Here is a 16,773-nt window from a genome sequence, read left to right on the forward strand (position 1 = left end):
CTATCTAACAGTAAGAAATCATGTCAGTTGGCCCTAAGCACTACATTGGGACTGCTACTGTGGGAGCTCTTGTGGTGTGAAATGTGGGGAGAAGAGGATACAGCCTTGGCTCCAGGGCTTTGGTCCTGAACCTGCAGTCTGGTATCCTCCCCCTCTTGTGCTTCCAGCAAATGAGCTCCAGGATGTGCCTCGAACCATGGGGTGAGAAAGGCTGGTTCAGTGGCATTTGGTCCATCTCTTTCCCTCTCTGCCTTGCCAGATGGGACTCAGAAGATACAAGTGACTATGCTGACCCCCATCAGGAATCCACGGAGGGAGGAGGCCAGTCAATCTCCTCAAGTTCCCATGATTCACCTCCTTTGACAGCTCCCAAAAGTTTCTGGTACTGTGCCCATTGTACCGCTTTACCCATGACTTTCCAAAATTGTCTTTAAAATATTTAGTGATTTTGAATTGCTACCAACACTGTCCCCAGTGAAGAACACAAGTGACTGAAGGTAAATACTGTTATTTTTAGTTACTTATGCCTCCTAAAAAGTTGATTGGAATTTCTTGGAACAGAATAAAAGCACACTTTAGTAGCCTCAAGCTACATGCCTGGCTGACTCCCAAAGCCCAGCAGAATAGGTACAAGGGTTTTTCAAAGAGAAAGCTGAGAGCAACTGTCATTCAGGTATCAAATGTCAGTCAGAGGCTGAAATATGATATATTGGTCTGTAGTTACAGTTAACACCCATGCCACATTTTCAAAGGATAGATTTTTATAAACTTTCAACATAACGCAAGTCATTTTCATCCACATGTACACCTTCTCTATCAGCTCCCCAAGGGTTCAATCCAAAACCCATAGAATTCACTGGTCAGCTTATGATACCGTTCAACAGCAAATTGCAAACATCTCCCAAAATCTACCTTACATTTGAACAATCTTATTGTCTCCCCTCCTGTCGACTTCATGAACATTGGACTCCGTTCTAGAGAAGGAGATCAGTTTGGTTCTTGAATTTCAGGAAGGTTTCTCCTGCTGCACTGCCTGCTCCCAGAGACTCCGCCACAGGTGGAACTTTGATGGAGCACTTGTATCACTTAATATTTGTAGTTTATGATAAACTCTATTTACCATGGGCAGTATATTTTTTGTATTTCTAAACCATCTGGACACACTTTCATTATTTTCTTTTTTTTTAATATTTCACAGTAATGTGGCAGATTAAGTATCACCATAGCAACACTTTACCTCAATGTTTTGAACCTTTACCACCTTTTACAAACTACAGAAGTGCAATGAAAACCTATTCCAAATGACTGCACAACATATGAAAATATTTCTCTGAATTTAGAAACCACATTTACATACCATCAACTTCAGCACAGAGGCCTTTCATGGAAGCTAGAAAGGAAGAGAGGGAAAAACACGCTAATAAGTATCATTCATATTGTGAGAATGGGAGTTTCCACAGAAGCTGAAGGACTTCACTTTCCATTTGTTGATTTTTTTTTCCCCTCCCTCCTCTTACCATCTGGTACAGCTTCAAATTCTGTCAACTCTTGAGAAAATTTGGCCAGATCAGGCTCATGTAAGAAGATCTGTTCCACAAGGGCATGAAGCAAGGTGAATGTCCTCTCTTTACCCCGCAACAGAGGTAACTGCAAATAGAATAGAACAATAATTGACAGACTGAGCTATTATACTTTAAAAAAAAAAGAAAAAGAAAAAAGAAAAAGAAAAAAGAAAGAAAAGAAAAAAAGAAAAGAAAAAAGAAAGAAAAGAAAAAAGAAAGGAACAGCAGGGATGTTGATAACTCCCATGTAAATTTGACAAGAATATAAAACACAATGAAATTAAACTTCTTTTCAATCTGCCATTTCAAAGACATTCTTGATTAAGATCAGCTTTATACTTTCATATCCACTGCCCTTCCCTGTTCTTTTCTGTTGTATGTATTTCTCACGTTGTCTTTTTTTTTTTTTTAAGATATCCTAATTGATTGCATTTTGGAATGATTTTGGACATCCAAACACAGTTATTATTCCTTTCCACTTTAAAGCAGTGTGCTGTGTTCACAAAGATAGCAAAGTTCCTTAAGTGAATCTGGGAAGATGCTCTGTGGCAGAAAATTATTTTGTAGGCATTTTTCATTATGATACATGTGGTATTGCCACCATTAGATACATATATACATATATATATATATATATATATATATATATGAAAGAGAGAGAGAGAAAGCAAGTTGTGTCTCAGAGTTGTCACCGCAGTTATAAATCACTCACTCATATATTAAAAGTCTCCAGATGGGAAAGATACCTTACAAAACCAATAAAAATCCTTCTCTCTTCTATTTACGAATCAGACATAATCTTACAGTAGTGTTAAAGGTACAAGGCAGCTTAGGAAATTCGTATTTATTTCTTTCTTTTTAGGATAAGAATATGACACTATGCCACTGTTGGGTGGAGGAAGGAAAAAAGCCCACGTGCTCAGTAGCAATGTTTTCTGATGGCAAATTCTGATGAGGAGGGGAAAGCAGTTTCCATAAAACTAATGGAAAACTCAGCTTAATGTCACACAAGTTGTAGGTCAGTGAAGAGGCAGAGAACCAAGAGCGAGGCGATGCTTCTTGTACAGCAGATCTCTGTCAGAAAAGAGTAACGATCACAACTGCCACCTTCTTTCCCTATTCATCCAGCAGAGCGGGGGGGGGGGGGGAGGGGTAAAACCATTGCAGGCAAATTTCACTCTCTTTCAATTTAATATTCTGCTTTTGAAACTGTACCTTAAAATGGCATTGTACCACTTGTTGTAAAAGACCTTGCACCAGAGCAAAACGAAGCACTAAGAAATCACCGCAGTGCCACACGTGCGCACCCATCACAGAAGTGATGCTGCAGAGTTACAGCCCTGACCGCATGGCGAGGGTCCATATAGCAGTGCTCTGCACAAAACTACAAAACACACTTTATCTAAACTTTCATCTAACCAGGGGCCTGCAGCTCAGGCACCTCTTCGAGCCAGGAGGTCTTCACATCGGGGTAGTCAGCATGCTGATGTTCTACCTCATTAGAAACAAAGTACTGAACATGGCAATGCCCCCACCTAGCCAGCACTGCGGTCCGAAATGGGGGAATGCATCTTGTTATGACCAACATTAAAGTATATATTGTTAAACAGGATCTTGTTTCTAGAGTAACCAAGAGCAGATGTTAAAATGCTAGCTACTCATTAAAAATGATTGCCTTTCTCCAGATTCAGGACAAAACTGAGTTAACATTAATATTTAACATACCTTGGAATATGATTTTAATGACAAGAAAAATATTTACTCACTTTGGTCAAAGATGACAAACGAAATCCTTTAGCCTTATCTTTTCCAGCCTTTTCATTTAAATGGTTCCCAATGGCTAAAACATACTCCAAGACAGCAACAAATTTCTGGCTGGATTGCAGCTGCTTACTCGCTTGGATTTTCTGGTTTATTAGCTGAAACACACAAATCTTCCTTCAGTTCAAATTGAGAACATGAGTAAATCAATGGTGTCTATACCTTCCTTTTGCCAAAAGCCTCATTGTCCCCACCTGAAGCAAGTCACAATTTAGCTGATGATATCTTCTTATTCAACTTCCCTGGGGGAACAGGCCAAGGGTTTTCAGGAAGAACCAGTAAAAAGTCTCCCACTAAGATAAAGCTGGTGTTGGCACAGTTACCCTGCCCGCAATGGAGGTCACATCCTTTCTGGCTGCCAAACCAGCCCTGCCAAAACAACTTCAACATCATCTCTTAAAAATGCTTCCAAAGAAAAAGTATTTTGCTGTTTGAATGCACCAGATTGCACCAAATGTCAGGTATCAGGGGAAGCAGATAGCCTGAAGCGCAGTATAAGGTTCTCCATCCTTCACCTCCCTCCCTTCTGTTTATACCAGCTGAAAACTGTTATCTTATCAAAATTCTTAGCACAGTTTCCCCACAAGGAGGAAGAATAATTTCCTGTAATCAAACTCAGTATCAATTTGTTTTCCCAGGGAAGCCACCTCCCTTCTAGGGCTATAGACACAAGAGGTAGGTTTTGTTTTAAATTAGGAAATGTATATTTTTTAGCACCACACCTCTCTTCATCAGTCACCAACACACAGGTTTAAAAAACAGGAAAAGAATGAAACACAAGGGAGAGCTGAAAGACATTTTTACAACATTAATAGCACATCACAGGGCCTGAGAGTGCTGAAAGCCGGTGTTCAGATTGCCCTTTAGAATTTTAGGTGTATAATCTAGTTTACAAACATGTTTCAGCACACATAAGTAAGAAAATACTTAGATAACTAATCAGCTCTTCAATGAACATTAAAGATCCATCAAAGCAAACTATATAAAATAGCTTCCAAATATTCAAATATTTGGTTTCAGTGGAAGACCACAAAGGTGTAGCATTGTACTAGGCAGGGTCAGAAATCTGTGCATCTCCCCAGTGTTGCCCATCTGTTCCTCTTCCCAGTTTTTTTTTTTTCCACTGTTACTATGGTTTGAATCACAGCCAGGCAAAGGATAACAACTCAGACTTGCAGAACTTTCAAATTTAATTTTCGCTCCCATGCAGAATAAGAGCAAAACATTTGGAGCATTTTCACGGAAACAGAATTGTGTTGAAACACTTTGTTTTGAATTAAAGCATACACAAACCCTGGCAGGGAAGGCAGGAGTCTGGAACAGGATGATCCGGACCATGAGATTGGAATACTGTTTATTGCATCCCCCCCACACCTAGGTCACCCTCAAAAAGGCAGAGAGGGACTTGAACTCTGGTTTGCAACATTTCAGTTCAGTGTTGTAGTCCTTAGGGTGAACAGCCTCCTCCAGTCTTCTGAAAATAGTGTCTACAAGATGCTGGTCAAATAAACTTGCTCTAAGTGTCTGTGACTTCAGATTGATTCTTTCAACTTGTGTGGCGAGAACCTCCCCACAAAAGGAATCAAATTTTAATTATGAAATTCACTTCTGTTTTATCACTGGCTAAAGAAAGAGGAAAGTTTAGCAACACCAAATAAAAATTTGAAAATTGTTTCCTGTTCTTTTCTTCCTCCTTTGTGGAAGTCTATTCCACTGCCAGGCCCACCAGCAAATGCTTCTTGAACTGTAGTGGAATAAGGATGATAGTAAATGCACATACATGTATATAAATGTGTATCATTGCCCTCATTTGACTTTTTTTTTTTTTTTTTAACTGTTTTGTTTTGAACCGGTACTGTGGAGTACAATCATTAGCAAAACACCATAAAATGAATGGGATTCCCAAAAGCATTCCAAACACACCAGCCAACAGTGCCACTGCATTTCAAATGTAGCCCACCTCTAACAGTTCCATGTCATTTATAATTCCTTTGCTATCAAAGCCATGACCTATAGGGATTTTATTGAAATTTTATTGAAATTTTTTTAACCTTTTTGCTTGTTACTTTTGAACAGCACCATGAGATGTTTCTTTCATACACTAGGCTGCCTGGATTATTACACTATGAATTGCTTATGTTATGGGCTGGCTACAGGGGGAACGAAAAAAAAAAAAGAAAAGAAATCCCAAAACTTTCCTGACTACACAGCTTTGAAATCTGCCTTGAGGCTGCTTGGCCCTCCACTATGTATCTGGTAGATTTTGATTACAAACACACTACGAAGGAGTCACGTTACTCACAGGCTCCAAATCTCTCATGCTCACAGGGAGCTCACGTACGGTAAGCAGGAGATCCAGCCTCTGGCCTAAGTGGGGGATTTTACACATCTGCAGAAAATTGAACAGAAAAAGAATCAAATCGCATGTTTATATCAAAACACGCACATGCCTTCCTAATTTATCAAGTAATTCAGCTGCACCATAGTTTTCCTAATTTTACTGATAATTTACATATTTTATTCTAAGCCTTAAGTCTGCAGATATACTATGGCAGATACCTGAATGTGCATCGTTTGCTTATGCAAATTCAAGAAGACGCTGTGTGCCCGTAGGGCCAGACATTATTAAAATCAATGATGCTCATTCCTTGTGAACAAGAATGGTTAAATGCATACAATTTTATGCTTATAGATTTTGGAAACCTTGCTCAGAATAAATCAGCTCCTACTTTGGAGGAAGGGGAGGGTGTGTGACTTGGATACACGAAGGGATCCATACAGTTCTCTTCATAATAGCTATATGCTATAATAACTTATCATTATGATATTATATGATACATGATAAGATATCATATGATATCATAATATGTATATGTCTTAAACTGATTCTAATTGAGATTGTAAATTTCAGTTTCAAACAACACCTTCTTGCAATGTTCTGTCTAGAAGACTGTTTTTTAACGCTGTGCCTTCTTACCTCTAACATAAACTGATCAACCACATGCAGCTCTGAAGATGACCCCTTGAATGCCTGGTACCTTTCTGCATCTTTTGGTGTTGGCATGTATCTGCAAAACAGCAAATGAAAATTCACTGTCCTCTTCCTCTTCATTCTATGTTGTTGTAACATAAAACAACCATTCCATGCCATGCATCAGAATTTCTTACTGTTTAGTGTGGTTTACATATTGCATATTTATTCTTTAGCCATTGGAACTTCATAGATATTTGAGCCAACTATGCGATGGAAAGTAGAAATGATCTGCAGATACATCTGCAGGTCTGGAAATGCTTATATATACGTAAGGCTTGAAAATAAGTCAGCAGTGTTCACCTGCAGATCTACAGGCGATCTACAGAGGTGTGGGCTGTTTTGGAATAGGTAAAACCATGCAACAGAGGAGTTAAGGTCATCGTTTCCAAAGAGGTTCCTGACTTCTGTGCTTAATACATACCTGCCTTGTTTCCACTGATTGCACGAGCGTACCTGACACCCTTTCCAAAGCACCTAGAAACAACATACGCTTTTTGAGCAGTTATGGCCATGCTGGCTCAGCTTGTCTCCAGCAACAGCTTCTTTGAAGAACTAGCACAGAAGCAGAGCAGACTCATGCTATGGTGTAATTAACCCCTGGGCCCCACGGTCTGACAGACTCCTACCTCTGAAACATTTTTAATTGCCCATGAAACAAGAGTGGGCAATGACACTTCTGTCTCTTGAAGTGCTGCATCACACCCGAGATCCGTGTCTTGGTTTTGTTATGATAGTGTGTAACACGGACGCACAACTTTCTTCTTTCTGCACAAGGTAACAGAATATTCTCCCACAGTACTCCAGAGTCACAATTTTTTAGAAAAACTGATGTCTTTAAACATGCCTCCACTTGGAAAAGTAAACACACGGCTACAGTTCCTTTCCTTTGGAGATATTCCTGCATGTCTGACTGATACACTGTGGGAATTCACAGCATATCTTAAGAAAAATGAAATCGCTGTTACAGCTAACATATGAGAAGGAGTGTTAAGAATCTTAAATAAGTATTCAAGTCTACTATCTCCTCTTCTTTCTCTGCAAACAATCTACTAAATTTGTAGCAAGTGTGATTAAACATTCATGGAGACAGACATAAATTTTCATTAAAAGTAAGGAAATTTATTCAAAGATGGAAAAAATAAAGCAAAGATTTTAGCATGTTACATACAAATACATGCCAAACTGTTTTTTTTTCACTGTGGTCAATAACTTAGTATGACATTTCAATTGAATAATTGCTAGGTTTTGAATTATTGAATCTATATTAAAGCAGATTACAAAATATTCCATTCATCACCCTTCATCATGAAGAAAAAAAATGAATTCTCATTTAAAAATAACAGTTATCTGTTGGCAAATAAAAGGGGGTTTTATTTATCATTAAAAATAGTTTGATTTTTTAAACAAATCCACAGAACATTTATTTTAAAGCGGACAGTAAATATCTTCATTTAATCAAAAGTCTGATATCCCACCAAATTGTTTTATGTATTATGCATATGAAATGAAATTAGCAGATTGTCTAGAAGGTTTAAATCTTAAAGCATTAAACAATGGAAGCCACAGAAAAGAAAGCACAAGAATATGTGAATGCATTCCATAAATATCTTTTTACATGAATGCAACTCTAATGGAATTTGTGCAATGAAAAATCTCCCACTGCTTTGAAAAATCAAGTTTACAGAGACAAGGAGTGCTTTGCTATTGATTTTAAGACATCAGGATAAAGAATCATTCAGAGAACTAGGGAAAGGTTTCCATATCAAAATAAGTCTTGACGTTTCTAATAATATTCTACCACCTCCACTAACCTGCATTGGATACATGGCAGAACATTTTGCTCACTGGTCACAGTCTTGAAAATGTAATCTTAGTTTAGGCTTTAAATATTTTTCATTCTACATTCTACAATAGTAGAAGTGAGACCTCCTGCTCAGGCTCAGACAGTATGATGGGTTTCATAGAGAGGAATTTTCCAGCCCCTGCAGGCCACAGGTTTCAAAAGTAAAATTTTCCACCATGGCACCTAATTCAAGTGGAAAGGTCTTCAAAAGTGCTGTGTCCTCCTACTTGTATTGTGCCAAGCCCACTACAGGGCATTGTACAAGAGAAACTTCTGAGTGCCAATGGCTCGAGAAAAGCATCAGCTCCTTGGATGAGATGTCTGGACAGGAGCTGTAAGACTCAGGACCACCTGGAAAATCCAACCCTCAGTTCTGAAATGTCTCTTCTATTTCAGTAACACTTTTAAAAACTGTTGGGGTGGAAAAAATCAGCTTCATTCCACTACAGGATTTGTACATGCATTCCTAGATTTTGGCAATAAATAACAGGATCTTTGCTTCTATATAGCATATAGCAATACAGCATTCAATATCTCTTACACATTCCATTGCTAGAAAAATTTCCTCAGCGTTATTGCTATCAAAGGAAGACTCTGAAATCTTCAAGGAAAAAATAAAATCTTTCAAGCTTCATTGCCATCATTATTATTATTATTATGTTTGATGGCAAAGAGCCCAGATGCTATAAATCAGTAATCTCAGTGGTGTTACACCAGTTTCAACAGCGTGGAGATCCTGGACTGAATCTGAAGTGCTGCATTAGGGCTTGAACAACAGACAGTGTTCAATGTTTTCCTTCAATCCGAGGTGTGAGCAGAGGCTGCCCTCGCACGCGGGGCTGGCCAGACCCCAAGCACTCGGCTGTGCTGCAGGACTGGGGGTGTTTCCTTATTCTGCCTGTTCCAACCATTTGTTTCTCCAGAGATATCTCCTGACCAATTCCATCACTGCAATTAGAAACTGCAGTACTGCAGTAGGATCTTTCATTTTTAAATGAAGCCTTTAAGATCAGCTTTTGAAGGGCAACAGAGCTCCATCACCTCCAACGCCTTTCGCCAGCTCATAATCTGCACCAGCGTGGGGTGTAACCAGTAAAGCACTGGGGCAGCTTGGAAGCTTCCTCCAGAATACTGGCACATACAAAACATAAAAATTTGGTGTCTTGCCCATGTCACTTCATACTTCAGGCAAGCTCTGTATAAGCCATCTCACAGAATGACATTAATTCCATACGTTACACCTCTGTTCTTCCTGCTCACATCACTTTCTAAGTACAGACCTGATTCTGCAGACTAAAATTGCTGTTCATGTACTGATTAGGATCAGGATTTTAAGGCCAAAATTAAACTAATTCCACAAGAAGTAGAAACATCACTTATTTACTTCCTTACTTTCTTTGCCAGCATCATCTTTTTCCAAGCTCGTTTTAGCGAAACACTCAATTTTTTTCTGATTTTGAAGCAAGAAACAGTTTCATTGCAAGTTTTCATATAAGCGTGTTCAATAAAATGGCCTGAGCATCACATGGGGACTGGGATGTATAACAGATACTACTCTAAGATCCCATTTCTTTCCTTTCTTTCTATGTCTTAAACTGTTCAGAGATACAATCCAGTTCCTAAAAAATTTGCGTGTCAATAGTTTGCTTATGCTCATGATATCTATTTTTCTCAATACAGCAATTCAATTTTTTTAGATAAATTTGCATTTTCTGCTTTAAACCCACAAATCTCTGCCACACAGAAATACTGATATTCTTAATATCCCATCATCCTATGAAGCCCCTTAGACACTTGTCTGCCTTCCTCCTGTCCAAACCAATTTCAAGTCTTTCATTTCTGATCCCACAATAGACAGTAAGTCTGTAGTAAAAGATGTAAAATTTTCTCTTCAAGTTACCCCTGCTCACTGCCACAACTTATTCTTTTACTAACTCTCTTCATTGTAACCGGTGCACAAAATCACGTCATATTTCCTATCATTTCTTGCAATCCCCTTTCCTGTACAACGTGGGGAAAAAGTAGCATTTGGGGGGCTTACTCTAAAATCTCAGTTGCAAGAACTGATTTCTGTGTGCAACCCTAATATTCCAGTCACAGTAAGGACAGACCCAATGTCTCAGCAGCATCTTTCTTGAATTTCACATGATTTGCAGAAGAGGATACCTTCCTCAAAAGGTAGCATATATTATAAACACTGAACCCCAAAGATTACCTTCTCAGTGCTGTAATCTGCTCATCTGTAAGTCCACCACTCTCTTCATGTATAATGTACAGTTTTTCTTTCAGCTCACTTGGTTTTATACGGAAACTTTTAAGAAAAATGTCTGGAGGAAAACGATTCTTAGATTACTTGGAAGAAAATGCTCAAGTGAAGGCAAATCACCAAAATAGTTCATATTTACTTTCCATATAAAAAAAAAAAATAAATAAATAAAACACACACTAGAAAAAATCCAAAACACAGTAGCTGCTAAGCTAAGGTAAAAACTCAGTGTTTGTATGTTCTTTAAATATACATAGCAGTAGTCAAGCAAAAATACATTTCTGTCAGAACATAGTCAATGCTCAGGACAGATCAAGATACTGTTATCAGAAGGTACTCAAGTACTTCCCAGCATAAATTTCTCTTATAAACAGCTCAACAGTCAAAATATTTTTTTCATAATAACAATAAAATTTATTGGAATATTATAATATTTTGAAGGTTAAAGAAATCAAATTTTGCATTTATTTTGGGTCTTTTTACTTGCTTTGTTTGATTTCCAGGATTCAAAAAGAAGGTAGTTAAAGGGCATGCAAGTCAAATTACTTCCAAAATGAAGGCAACCTGGGAAACAGAAGTGGTCTCTTCTTCCACACTGTCTGACATTCTAAAATCTGATTAAGAGTTTTTATAATGTTTAAGAACTTGCCTGCTGATGTGGGACTGGCTCATATACACATTACGACAGGAAAATGAAAATAAGATGTCTCTTCCTCAAACAGGTGAGGAACCATCTATAAGGCTGTTGCTCCCAAAAAGACCACTTTGTCCTACCAGTTACTTGTTAATTACTGTCTGTCTCCATCATTATTATTAAAGGATGAAGGTAAAAAAGGGAGCACAAGGAAGTGAACAGAGGGCATCATCAAAAAAAGTGAAAAGGTTTAAATGCTACTCAGTGTTGGCATGAACGTCCTACAGTCTCCGTTATGACAAAACTCCTCTGAGCAGCACAAGGGGATTGGGAAGGAGAATTCAGGAAGGATGTGTATAATTTACCTTTTCTTTTTTCCCTCCAGTTCTAAAAAGGAACAGGTTTTCAGGTTACAGGAACTTGCTGTGGCCTGTATCAGGTATTAATAGTTCTCATTGACCAATGGTGTACCATTTATTCTTTTTCTGACACAATTTCCACCCTTTTAATTTTGTTATAAGCTCTAGCTTTAGTGCTAAGCCTGGCAGAATCTTCCCTTTTTCCTTCTCAGGCTTTTTATGCTTTATATCTTTTGCTTCGTTATGCCTTTTAAACCATGGATCTCTTCAGGTGTGGCGATGTCTATGGACCATAACAGAGCGAATAACTGATAGTAAAATGTTGAATTTAAAATTTTCACAACCTGTCTACAAAGCATTTAATATTTTCTTGAATGTTTTCAGTAGCTGAAATTAGCTGCTGAATAGATTCTAGCCATCAGACTTTGCCAATTTTTTTTCCTAGGGAAAATGAAGATTTATATGTGGGAAACTGGGTCTCATCCAGAGAAACAGGCACCAATCGAGTCACAGAAGCTGGTATTTTGACTCCTAGATCAGTTTTTCACCCACTAGACCCCATATTCTTGGAATAACATACACATTATAGTGTCTCCCAACACTTTTTCATTGGAAATCTGAAGACGTTTTTCTTGTGTCTGCCTTTCCAATACCTGCTCTCTGTACAGCAGAAGTATATTTTGTCTACAGGACTCCCCTAGATAACTTAGCTTTTATTTGCATTTTCTCATACCCTGGGCTTGAATTTAGTGTGTAGATCTTTGCTCAGAACTCCCATCTTTCTCTTGTGTTCGGAAGCCTACTCAAAGTCTCAAGAAATTTTAACCTACTGGCATTTTGGAGCTTCATCATTTTATTCGCTAATTTAAGAACTGTGGTTTGCAGCACTTGCAAGGAAGATTAATCAGAATTTTCAGGATCAAATTAACTTTTGATCTAAGTAGTGTCCATTATAATAAGTATACACCAAAAATCTCACTGATGGGGCTTTAAGGATAAGATTAGGAAACGGATGTAGAATGTCTCAATGAAAAAAGTTGTAAGAGTAATAGGATCAAAAGGAAGAATGGTGCTATTTGCAAACTAAAAGAAATTTCCTCAAAGAAACTGCAATAATTTGATAGATAAAAGTGTTATTACAAAATTCCTTTTTATCTGCAACAGTCCTTTCGTATTACCAACTTCCTTTTAACCCTTCAAATTGTTAGTCAACGGATGCAATAATTCCAACAAGTTATCTCCATTTACAGTTCCCAATTAAAACTTTACCCAATCTCCAAAATATATTCTTTCTTATCAATATTCATAAAGATTAAATCATGACAACTTCAAAATTAACTACCCCGAGTCCTTTACACATGTAACATTTCTTAAAACATCACTACATTACAGAACTTTTTTGGAAAGACATCTCTGTAATAGAAATCAGTAGTCTTTGAAGAGCAATTACTCTCCCTCCTTTAGTATCTACCACTTCTCATCAAAGTAATTGAAAGATCTTTACATCATTTTATTAGTAAGGCCAGAACTATGTGTTGAACTGCTTCATCAGCTGTGAAAGACTGTTCTGAGTCAGGCCTTTGGCAGAACCTTTTCGGGGATATGAGAGGGAAGGATCCTACCGTGACCATTCAAGACAGCTGCACACAGGTAAGCTATGGGCCAGAGAAAGGCCAGAGAGCTCCTGTGACCTGGCTGTAGCTGCCTCAAAGGCTTGTTGCACCAACCCATCTACACCTAGGTGAATATTCGTGAACTCAAGGTAGGAGAGGGACTGAGCACAGCACTCAAAGTTCTAGCTACCAAGCTGTTTCTGTTGATTTGTTTCACCTGGACAGCCCACAAAATTTGAAAAGCCTTTGAAGGCAGAGTCCAAACGCTAATTTCACAGGTGTCATATGTGATTTTACGTGTCTACCCTAGTGCAACAGCATCACAGCTCCATGGCACAACCATGTTTTGTACAAGAAGAGGAGAAGCTTCGTGCTTCTACTCTACATCATAAAGGACTACATTTAGAGCAACTGAGCCATAAAGTTTATTTTTTATAAATGAGTAGAGGGGCACTGAATTAAAAGGTAATTTAGACACAGGCTTGTATCATTGTCTATAGAATGATAGAAAGTACAAATAGAAAACGCACACACTGCTCACCCCAGGTTTCCAGATAGGAGCACACAGTTCTTGCTAACATACTTACTAAAGTTATGCGCAACTTTCTGATCTAGCATGATGTGCTGATTCACTGAAGGCTCGCTGCCTGAAAATGCTGCCACGTCCTGGATCTGGAACTGATCACAGAGTCTGGATACATCTATTTTCTTCTTGCATGGGTCACATGATCCCCAAACAGATTTTTGGATCTAAAAATATAGAAGTGACAGGGTGAACAAAAAGCCAAAAGAACAGAGGCACTTAGTTTCATCCAAACATAGAGAAGGGCATGCAGGTTGTTTTGTAGCACTACTGTACTTTTATGATAACTATACATGTAATACAAACTACAATATTTATTTTTTAACAGCTGCCATCAGTTTCATCCTCACCTTATCACAAGGAACAACATCCCAGTGAAAGGCTTTGGTTCTCTTTGTTGATGGAGAGAGGCTGCAGGGCTGCAGGAACACAGGTGGGGCTGGTGGTACCTCTGCCTTACTTATGGGAAGAGATGGTGATGCTGGGGCTGCTTCTCCCTCTGCAGGCTTTGTCTGGGGGCCTGAAGACTTGTTCACACAGGTTGTTGCGGAACTCACAGCGAAGTGGAAGGCCTCCTCTTTCTGTTCATTCAAAGGTACAGTAAAATCCTCATAATCAGCTTCAGAGGAGGTGCATCCTTGAGATCCCTCCTGAGGCAGCGAGGCACCCTTGCACGGCTGGCAGTACCTTTCTATGAGAGACACCCATTCATTCTGGAGCTTGCTAACATCCTCTGTCCTGTTATTTTGGACAGTAAAGGGTATTCGAAACCTGAAATATAAGGATGTCATATATAAATGCAAGGAAGTGTAAATAACACGCTGACTAACACAGCCACAGATATTTCTTATTTAAGCAGAATGATGTTCAGCAGGTTTACTTGTCAAAGAAGCCCAGTGCTGCTGACTCTGACCTTTTCAGGCAGAGTTAATTGCTTACGAGTCTGAGGTTAGAGAGCTGAAATTTTGCCATATATTGACTCTGTGGTGCAGTTACCTCATAATTCCTCTTCTCCACCTTGGGGGAAGGTGAACAATGTGCTACGTCTTACTGTGCTTGTTGCACAAGCTAGGCAGAACCTGTTCACACATCAGTCCTATCAAGCTGAATGATGTATCCCCTTCACTGGCTCCTGACATGACAACTAGACAAGTCTTTGTGGGCAGTATTTCAATGTATCTTCCCCATTCCATAATGTGGTACTATTGATTCCTCCTTAAAATACTCATCAAATCACTGCAAACCACTGGGAGAGGTAATTATATATAATTCTGGTGGCTGCGTTTCTCCACTGCTGCATTTTGTTCTGAGACACTGAGATTCTCTGTTGCTTGACCTTGTTTTCAGTAGTTCTGCTTTAACAAAATTTTAATTACCAACTATACTTACAAATAATTGTGTTCTTTGGTCTGAACTGAAAAGGTACTGCATCCATTCTCCTTGCTGACACTCACATTACCACCTGCCAAATTAATTGTATTCGTTACAGGGTCTGCAGTCTTGTTCTTTCCTCCCAGACCTATGCAATATAAAGTCAACTCTCCTTCACGTAGTTGCACCAAGTACCTGAAGGACAAGGAATGGAGATATATTTTATTCTTCACTGACTACTTATTTACACAAGCCTTGCCTTTTTAAAACATTTTCTAATGTCAATAATCCTCCACATTTATAGCATCTTCCATGGAACAAAGAGTACCAATACTAAAGCATAAAACCTTTGAGATAAGAGCTTCTTATTCTGACACCCAAGTAAACTGTGACATAAAATATGAATTTCCAGCCTGCCAAGCCTAATGAAAGCACTAAAACTAAGATCTGACAATCAACTGAAAACTACCCCAGTCCTGTTAATTTGTTAGCCACACAGTGTCCCTCCCACTCCATTTATTCTTCTTGTTTGTTTGGGACGGTGGGTCTTTTGGACTACGAGCTTTTAAATGAAATCACTGTTTGATTGAGTTTCTGTGTCTTCCAGGTTTCATTGCCACCAAGCTCTAAAGAAGTCACTGTAATATAAGTCAGTGCCCAACCTTATACTCCAATAACTCTTGCTCTTGGAAATACCTCTGCACATGCTCTTATTCCATGTGGACTGATCCTGGTTCTCCCTTGTTCCCACAAGTCACTTGACAGGAAAGAGCCAAAGCATTCTGCTCTCAGGGGCTTCTATCAGAAGTGACTGTGCCAAATTCTGGGTGTTACATATTGAAATGATATATTAATCCTGGCAGAAATTGCCTAACCATACACAGCTTCTATTACAGCAGAATCTTCTGCTTCAGTTTCTCCTCTAGGATTCTGCTCTGCTGCTTGTAACAAAGGTCCCACATTCAACAGCAAGTGGGGCTTTACTGTATGTGTTTTTTATTCTTATTTAAGCATTTGCATTCTCATTTTTCTTGAGGGTTACTGCATTTCTTTATCATTCTGACAGTTCTATCAGACCTTTCTTTTCCTCCAGTCTCTCTTCAAGGTGTGGCTAGTTGATTAAGGTGTTCTATGAGGAATTTAAATAAGTTTAGCAGCTCCAGAAGGATTAAACATAAAATATAAATTGCATCTATTCCCACATAAACAGCCAAAGTGATAAGAATTGTTTAATGGAGCTGGCAGTTATATTGATCTACCCTTTCTTTAAAGCAGGGACTTATAGTTTAATCGGATCTCCAGATGTTTCCACCATTATTTACTTTGCCAAAAAAAAAAAAAAAAAAAAAAAAGAGAGAGAGGTTTAATATCAAGAAGAAAGCAACAAGGGCTTTGCTTCACAAGATAAATAAAAATCAATTTTTGTTTGTTAACAAACTTGTTAAATGTTGCAATGTAACAAATCCTGGACACACTTGAGGATAGTGTTTACAAGACATACAGTGGTAGCCTTTTAAAAACAATTAAAATCATTTTCTGTGAACTGTGAAGTCTTTTGAGATAATTGCCCTGTGCAGATAATTACAATGTTAAATTTTTTTCATTAGGTTTTGCTAGACAGGTTTGGGGTTTTTTCCCCCCTCTTTCTCTCCTTTGATAGTATAAGCAATTTCCAGGTATTTTAGGA

General features: G+C 38.5%; 1 protein-coding gene across 6 annotated transcripts in view; it reads right to left on the reverse strand.

Annotated features, from left to right (window-relative positions):
• The window catches only part of LOC102046681 (formin-F), a 51,756-nt gene that overhangs the window by 15,681 nt on the left and 19,302 nt on the right, over nucleotides 1-16,773 (reverse strand). For all 6 annotated transcript variants that reach the window (XR_008734162.1, XR_008734161.1, XR_008734159.1 and 3 more), the window contains exons 6-14: nucleotides 15,105-15,281; nucleotides 14,066-14,486; nucleotides 13,720-13,882; nucleotides 10,476-10,587; nucleotides 6,361-6,451; nucleotides 5,686-5,772; nucleotides 3,329-3,481; nucleotides 1,518-1,647; nucleotides 1,358-1,390 (exon numbers count right to left, since the gene is read on the reverse strand). Coding sequence is in view for 1 of the 6 variants with exons in the window: in XM_055722290.1 (XP_055578265.1) it covers nucleotides 1,358-1,390; nucleotides 1,518-1,647; nucleotides 3,329-3,481; nucleotides 5,686-5,772; nucleotides 6,361-6,451; nucleotides 10,476-10,587; nucleotides 13,720-13,882; nucleotides 14,066-14,486; nucleotides 15,105-15,281 (1,367 nt within the window). In the remaining 5 variants the exon portion in view is untranslated. The remainder of the gene's footprint in view (nucleotides 1-1,357; nucleotides 1,391-1,517; nucleotides 1,648-3,328; nucleotides 3,482-5,685; nucleotides 5,773-6,360; nucleotides 6,452-10,475; nucleotides 10,588-13,719; nucleotides 13,883-14,065; nucleotides 14,487-15,104; nucleotides 15,282-16,773) is intronic.

The sequence above is a fragment of the Falco cherrug genome, chromosome 10 (assembly GCF_023634085.1).
Source record: "Falco cherrug isolate bFalChe1 chromosome 10, bFalChe1.pri, whole genome shotgun sequence".
Lineage (NCBI taxonomy): Eukaryota > Metazoa > Chordata > Aves > Falconiformes > Falconidae > Falco > Falco cherrug.